At 43.0% G+C, this 8,677-nt stretch overlaps 1 protein-coding gene across 1 annotated transcript in view; it reads right to left on the reverse strand.

Annotated features, from left to right (window-relative positions):
- The window catches only part of LOC126282327 (protein abrupt-like), a 111,086-nt gene extending 103,294 nt beyond the window's left edge, over positions 1–7,792 (reverse strand). The window contains exon 1 of the mRNA XM_049981984.1: positions 7,739–7,792. Coding sequence (XP_049837941.1) covers positions 7,739–7,792 — 54 coding nt within the window. The remainder of the gene's footprint in view (positions 1–7,738) is intronic.
- Between the last annotated feature and the right edge of the window lie 885 nt (positions 7,793–8,677).

The raw sequence follows: 8,677 nt of genomic DNA on the forward strand, positions 1-8,677 counted from the left end.
CAGAGACTATGAACTATATTTTTGGAGTCTTAACGTTGATTCATATGTTAATTTCAACTGGACTGTAATGTATGTGACGCCGTAAATCAGTTTCTGTTTGTCCATGATAATGCAGTTACACAGTATTTGAGGTTAATAAACTCCTCTATGTTGTACAATATGCCTTGTTGTTTATAGGACGTTAATTTACAATTATATTGGAGTTGTGGCAGTTGGACTCACTTTTCCAAGGACATTACGAATAAGACATTTCACAGGTGAACGTCATTCTTAAAGACATGACATATCACAAGTTCACAAGTGAGTTATCTTTGCCTGCAGACACACAGTCGAAAATGACGATTGCTAGCCGCCGTCCACTGTAAATATGGGCCGAGAATCTCCGTAGAGACGTTCGAGTTGCTTTCAATGCAACTACACTCCTGGAAATGGAAAAAAGAACACATTGACACCGGTGTGTCAGACCCACCATACTTGCTCCGGACACTGCGAGAGGGCTGTACAAGCAATGATCACACGCACGGCACAGCGGACACACCAGGAACCGCGGTGTTGGCCGTCGAATGGCGCTAGCTGCGCAGCATTTGTGCACCGCCGCCGTCAGTGTCAGTCAGTTTGCCGTGGCATACGGAGCTGCATCACAGTCTTTAACACTGGTAGCATGCCGCGACAGCGTGGACGTGAACCGTATGTGCAGCTGACGGACTTTGAGTGAGGGCGTATAGTGGGCATGCGGGATGCCGGGTGGACGTACCGCCTAATTGCTCAACACGTGGGGCGTGAGGTCTCCACAGTACATCGATGTTGTCGCCAGTGGTCGGCGGAAGGTGCACGTGCCCGTCGACCTGGGACCGGACCGCAGCGACGCACGGATGCACGCCAAGACCGTAGGATCCTACGCAGTGCCGTATGGGAACGCACCGCCACTTCCCAGCAAATTAGGGACACTGTTGCTCCTGGGGTATCGGCGAGGACCATTCGCAGCCGTCTCCATGAAGCTGGGCTACGGTCCCGCACGCCGTTAGGCCGTCTTCCGCTCACGCCCCAACATCGTGCAGCCCGCCTCCAGTGGTGTCGAGACAGGCGTGAATGGAGGGACGAATGGAGACGTATCGTCTTCAGCGATGAGAATCGCTTCTGCCTTGGTGCCAATGATGGTCGTATGCGTGTTTGGCGCCGTGCAGGTGAGCGCCACAATCAGGACTGCATACGACCGAGGCACACAGGGCCAACACCCGGCATCATGGTGTGGGGAGCGATCTCCTACACTGGCCGTACACCTCTGATGATCGTCGAGGGGACACTGAATAGTGCACAGTACATCCAAACCGTCATCGAACTCATCGTTCTACCATTCCTAGACCGGCAAGGGAACTTGCTGTTCCAACAGGACAATTCACGTCCGCATGTATCCCGTGCCACCCAACGTGCTCTAGAAAGTGTAAGTCAACTACCCTGGGCAGCAAGATCTCCGGATCTGTCCCCCATTAAGCATGTTTGGGACTGGATGAAGCGTCGTCTCACGCGGTCTGCACGTCCAGCACGAACGCTGGTCCAACTGTGGCGCCAGGTGGAAATGGCATGGCAAGCCGTTCCACAGGACTACATCCAGCATCTCTGCGATCGTCTCCATGGGAGAATAGCAACCTGCATTGCTGCGAAAGGTGGATATATACTGTACTAGTGCCGACATTGTGCATGCTCTGTTGCCTGTGTCTATGTGCCTGTGGTTCTGTCAGTGTGATCATGTGATGTATCTGACCCCAGGAAAGTGTCAATAAAGTTTCCCCTTCCTGGGACAATGAATTCACAGTGTTCTTATTTCAATTTCCAGGAGTGTATTTTCCTCTGAGCAGAGAGGCTACATCTTTAAAGTTAATGGAATCTAGCAGAAAAGACAGGAATTCGGGAGGAATCGACTGTGGCTTATACTAAGGGACCATCCCTGGCATTTGCCTAATCTGAAAAGGGAAACGACAGAAACCATTTTCAAGATTGCGGGTAGATGCATTCTCGCCTTCTGAACCCAGGGATTGGAAGCTTAAGCCGTCGGCACACGGACCGTGCACCCGAACGTTGAGCGTTGAGCGTGCCGAGTTTATGACGTCATAGCGTGGAATAGCACGTTCAGGAGTCTTTCCGAACGTGCAGACCAACATTTAGCATGTCGGATATTCCGAGCGCGCGTCTGAGCGTTGACCAACGCGATGGCACAACGCCACCTACGTCACAAGCACACCGTCTCCTTTCAGTACAGAGTCGTTAGGCGCCATATTGGCATTCATTTCAAGCCTATACGTAAATGTGCCGTTTCTGAACACCAGCAAATTAAGAATCACTGGAAACTGTGTGATTCGTTCCACTAAAATAATGAGAAACATCATATTCGTTGCAAAAGAATTATTGTAAATTGAGTACTATGAGAGTATGCTATTTGAAGGCGACACATTGAAGATCCATCACAAACGCTTTGTTCTTGGTACAATTTGTTATAATCAGATTTCAATTAATAGCATATCCACGATTAAAGTTTTCAGCAAGTGGTAAGATGTTATGATTGAATATAAATACCTAGTTGTTGGTTCAGCAGCCGGCACGGTAGCTCAGCGTGTTCGGACAGAGGAATAGCTACTCTCAGTAATAAAGAAAAACGGTGTTAATCGATCACCAACGAACTTAAACGGATGTCTTACGACGTCCGCCCCGAGCAGATTCAACGAACAAAATGAGATTTTTTTTTTAAAGCGTGTTCGGTCAGAAGGATAGCTGCCCTCTGTAATAAAAAAAACTGAGTTAATGGATCAACAACGAACTGAAACGGGTGTCTTTCGACGTCCGCCTAGAACAGATACAACGAACAAAATGAGATTTAAAAAAAAAAAAAAAAAAAAAAAACGTTGTGAGTAGCGTCACTGATCAGTATCGTGTTGCTTGTTAGGATGGTGGTTCACGTCCCAACACTTTCAAATTTTTGTTCCTAACACTCGCGTTTTTATTAAGTTATGATACTTTTTTACTAGTTTACCATATGTATATACTCTAATATTTGATGTTGTGTAAATACAAGTTCTTTTTTTTTTTTTTTTTTTTTTTTTTTTTTTTTTAGGGGTGACTTTGTTCGATTGGCTTAATCTATAGGACAGCGTGCGCTACTTCTGTAAAGATATTTCTCTGCTTTTTCTTTTACACTTCGTAATTCACATGTTGCAAAGATTCTGCTACTTGGTAGGAACAGTGATCAAGTAAGACTGACCTTAGAGTTTTACTGAAATGTGGGAATCAAGAAATAATGTTTATCTTATGCCGAGAAGTATTCCTAATTTGTACCGCACTGTTTGTAATGGAACTTTTATAAGCCTGTGTCCTTATTGATTGGACATGGTATTTTCCTTTTCGTGGACGATGGAGAAAATGTGCGTTTTAATAGAGCTAACGTGGGAATTTTAGCTAACGTGGGAATTTTACGCACGCCCGTTTAATAAACAGTGTGATTTACGAACTAGAAACATCCCGCAACTGCCGCTGGAGTGCGTTGTGATCGCATGCACAAGTCACGTCGTTTCTGAACGTTCATCGGCACGCTGAAATTAGCACACTCAACGTTGACGTTCCACAGTACGGTCCGTGCGCCGACGGCTGTGGCGTCCCAACGGGCAGTGATATGCGACAACTTATAGTGCTTTCGATATATCGACAATTTGTCTATCGATGGCCTTGTTGACTATCGATAGTGTGGTTCTTTTTTCGTCGTACGACTGGAAACAAAGCAAATGGATGATAAGAAAAGTTTCCTTTCGGAAGCCATACAGTCCAGAATTGGTAATGCACTCGGGCAAACTCCCCTAGGCACTGAGGTAATGATCCCAATGACGCGCCAGGTTGTAAATACCCGTTTGGTAAAACAGCATGTCCCGCTGCGTGAAACCCTGCGTAACTGCCTGCTACGCATCATCTTCTAACAGGAATCGTGACCCTTTAAGCCCTTATTTAAGAGGCCAAAGGCGGGATAATCTCATGGGGAGAGATCGGAAGTATAATCCGGGTGCTCAAGTGTATCCCACTTGAGTTCGCGTAACTTCTGCGATACGACGTATGGGATATGGGGACATGTGTTATCATGAAGTATCGGCATTCGTTCTCACTCCATTGGACAATGGTAGTTTTCGACAGATTTGCCTCCTAAATCTTCATTCTCCGATGGATGACAAGAAAACAATAGCTTATTGTTTGTGCTGTATGGACGCATTTGCTAATAAGTTCACCATAGTTCACGTTTCCGCCTTTACTGTACTCACGCCAGAAAGGTACGAACTCCAAGCTAATCCCTTGCCTATATGTTGTCGCTTATATTCTCCCTTCGAAATCGGACTGCGTTGCATATTATCTGCAGCAGCGCCGTCAAACGGAAACTTTCTTATCGCACCTTATGTCTTTCAGTTTCACCACATGCCAGTTCGATCGTGTGTAATTTCGTTTAGGTGGTAGGAGTGATAGAGGGACTACGGACAACCAGGACCCTCCCCCCACCCCCACCCCCCTCTGGTACGGTCCTTGGGAGTGGAGTATATAGTTTAGACAAGAATCTAATCGATGTATTGACTGTAAACACTACAAAACAGGACCATAGCCCATGTTTCATATTCTAAGTGATTAAGTGCAATCTACAGCATAAAGAAGGTCCAGGTAATTACTAAAGTATAACCTTAGTTGTGTCTTTACATCAGAATGTAAAGTAAATATTACACCCTACCTAAGAAACTTTATAGAACTACCCAAGCAAACTGTCTACGCCGGAATTTACAATAGCATTCACTCACTTTTATGTGAGGTGTGATGCTACAATTTTGTAGCAACAAGCAGACGTATGGAGCAATTTGTTACTCCATCAGTTTTGAGTTCTGCAAATGGTTGTTATGTGTCATCACCAGAACTCACTGATGGCTTGTATGCGGGTTAGAATAAAACAGAAGTCGGAATGCAAATAAAGGGTACAATAGACTCATGTAGCACTGAACAGGCTGGATCACGTGTTTTGATCCTGTGCAAAACTCCATAAGTGTTTTAAACATCATCGAACAGTATTTACGACGTGCTACGCTCTTCCATTTCCAATTTCTTCCATAACACACGCAACAGCCGTTGTGTTGTGTTCAATAACATTTCTGCTTCAAATGGCTCTGAGCACTATGAGAATAAACTTCTGAGGTCATCAGTCCCCTAGAACTTAGGACTACTTAAAGCTAACTAACCTAAGGACATCACACACACCCATGCCCGAGGCAGCATTCGAACATTTTTGCTGTTTGTCTTCTGTCGTACAGGTAAACAATCAATTATATTCTATCTGCATATAGCTTTCACAAACCATTCTGATTCTGATAAACGCCACACACATGTGCTACATTGAAACCTGGGGGAAAAATTGTCATCGACTATACCGCCAGCGGCACAGTCTACACATTGCCATTTGACAATACGTTACACACTAATCGTGGGATCCACCATTAAGTTATTACGTTAGTTATTATTCACAAATAGTTGGCGGAATATGCAATGATGTAATTTATGTATACACATCTCTTTGAAGTTTTTCTTTTTGTTGGACGAATGTATTTTCGTTAATGATTCTAAAGAGCTTGTCTCCTGTGCTTATATTTTTCGTTTAGACTCACTTCGTAGTCGTTCAGTGTAACGTAATAACAAATGTGTTCTCTGACGGCGTAGTGGAAATATATTCATTGTCACCGATGTTGAAATGATCTGCCGCTAAAACAGACAAACGTATAAAAAATTATCTCTATTATTTTGTAAGATTGCCCTTCCCTCACACTTGTTTTGTCTTTCTTCGGTAGTATGTCACAGCGAATAGATATTCTGTGTAATTTGCGTTTAAAATTCATTGTTTACTTGCTTGAAGTAAAGAAATGCGATATCTGTTTACAACCATTACAATTATTTTAAATTACTGTTTCCTAGTGTGGGTAATTACATGAGTTTAGCTAATGTGTCATATGTTTCAGATGGGAACCTGTGACGTAGGCAGATAATTGTGTAGAGGCGTATTAATAAACCACAGTTTATCGCGACCAGTCTATGATTTGTCATTGTTCATAGCAATCAGCAGACCTGAGATTAGATGCCGATTTATTTCGTGGAGGTGATGTTACGAATGAATCGAACAATGATGCTTTCGGTGCTTGCCCATGTCATACACTGGCCACAATTATAATGATTAAATTGTCCATCGTCTTAAAATGAAGTGCTATCCTCTCCTGATGTAAATACAGATAAAGTAAAAAGTGGTGGCGCATAATTGTTTGGCTCCCAACGTGGACCCGACAAAAATATTTTTACGTGTATTACATGTTTGTCTTTCTCTGTTTCATGTTCTTTATTTGAACTAACTTTTCTAGTAAAAATCCTGAAAAAACGAAGGAGAATATTTAGGAAGTTGTAAATCCTGTAAAAGACAGAACTACATTACCGGATGAAAATAGAATTTTGATTGCAATGAAACATTATGAAGAAAAGGTGAGGGATACCAACGTTACTCGCTCGCTTTGCATGTTGGACAACTCTCTCAAGTATTTGGTTGAATAATTTATGACAAGTTTTACATTTTGAATGGAACATTTAATGAATCGTGAAATAGTTCTGCACATTGTTAAAACTGTCATACTTTGCCTCTTTTGCTCTGCTCGCTGGCAGTATGTAATGCTAGTCCGTCTAAAGTTTTGTTTCGCGAGCTTTCACCTTATTCGTCTGTTATATGTAATAACTACTGAAGCGGTTACTTAGTGCAACTATCAACTGAGCCACAGCGACTAGCAATTACATTCTAAGATGTTCTGTAAATTGCATCGTGCAAGAATCTGTAAACTGACAATGATGGAGATGAATTCCGAGACTGAAGTTCAAATTCTTGTCGACGCCAGCGACAATGCCGTTCGAACAAAAGAAAGGTGGAATCGGGTGCAAATGCTTTAGCACCTGAAATTGCTAATGTCAGTGGTGTTTTTGAGGAGACAGTCATGCAACCGCCAAATACTGAGGAAGTTCGATGATTTATTTGAAAAATTTGCTGAAATGTTGACTTCTCAGGGTGCCGAATTAAAGAAGTATTAGCTTCACAATATTCCAACTAACGGAAAGAAAAAGAAAATATTTCTCGCAGTGGGGATGACAACCTTGTAAAATAAATAATACATTAAAAGAACAGTCGTGACAGAACAATCCTTTAGGACGGACATGACGGTCGATGAAGTAGTCAAAATATTGAGTATTACCGAGATATATCGTGACATACCGTATATTGTAAACCAACTAACCAGTTGAGGGTGTTAAAACTACATTCGAAGCTGATGTGTCAAAATTCACGAACGATCTGGAATTTGATCAGAATAAGAAAGTAAACCAAAACTTCGCTGTTATAGAGAACGATTTACCAAATAATTTAATGAGTGACTTTCTGAGAGAGACACTGATCCATTAGAAGAAGGTGAACAGGAAATTTGTGCAGCGGTGCAGTCCGTTGGTACGGAAATCTTTCCTATACTGAAGACCTCAGGAGAAGCTATACAATCTGAGGTTTGTCTCATAAAACGGATATTAACTTGTGATTTTCATCAAAAATTAATACAAAGGTCTCCGACCTAAAGCAGAAGATGATAAATGTTGACCCCATGAGACAATGCCTTAACCGAGATCCGCGGACGAAAACCATTCTTTCACTACTCACTATAACCACACCTTCACGCGCCATCAGGTCCAAAGCAACCCTTGTGCGGAACATTTATGCTATACGATGTGGGCAATATCCACGTTAAGAGTCGTGCACCGGCAGTTTAAATTTTCAACGCCTCAAAAAAGTACCCACATCCCTTCAGTTTCATCTGATGTTTCTGGAATCCTCTCTAAAACATGGAGTGAAAGACAAAATATAGAGATTGCAGTATGATCCATGCAAGAGGAATCCTCGCTGTGGACTGTGACAACCTCCTTAACATGTTCAACTTGCGGTAAATTTGAACAGATGTTTCTCGTGAAGTGCTAGTTAGGGAAGTGTGAAGACGTATTTAAGAAGCACATGCTACAGTGACAACCCCATAGCACACAAAGATGTGATTGCAAGACTGATGGGCACGCTGCCTATCAGTAATCGTCAAAAATTATGTCATACACCAGACAACACTGTGGAGAATATACTCTCCCTCGTTGAATCACCTGACTTGATTCAGGAGCATGCCAAACATTCTATTGACAAATCTGGTGCTACGATTCAGTATTTCCTAAATTGTAACAGTCGCCGCAATCACGTCACTTGGCGGCAACTGCGTCCCACCTCCACGTGGACACGGAAACGTAAATAGCAAATCTACCGGTCGAAATCGTTCGGTTTTTGATACTGATCAACCACAATCACAATCGATAGCACTCGGAGTATAAAAAAAAGTAGGAATGGATCACCTCAGGGATATTCGACATGTCTGACAATGGACGTCAGTGGCAGCCTAACTTTCACTATCGATCACCACCCATACAGGATGGGAATCAAAACCGAGATCGGCCTGTCTATTATTCTAACCACCTCTAGGTTGGTAACCACAACACTCCGGATACATTCAGGTAGTTGACGTGAGTGATGACCGACCTCCAAATCCTAGCCAGTGAAATAACC

The sequence above is a fragment of the Schistocerca gregaria genome, chromosome 7 (genome assembly GCF_023897955.1).
Source record: "Schistocerca gregaria isolate iqSchGreg1 chromosome 7, iqSchGreg1.2, whole genome shotgun sequence".
In the NCBI taxonomy this organism is placed as follows: Eukaryota; Metazoa; Arthropoda; class Insecta; order Orthoptera; family Acrididae; genus Schistocerca; species Schistocerca gregaria.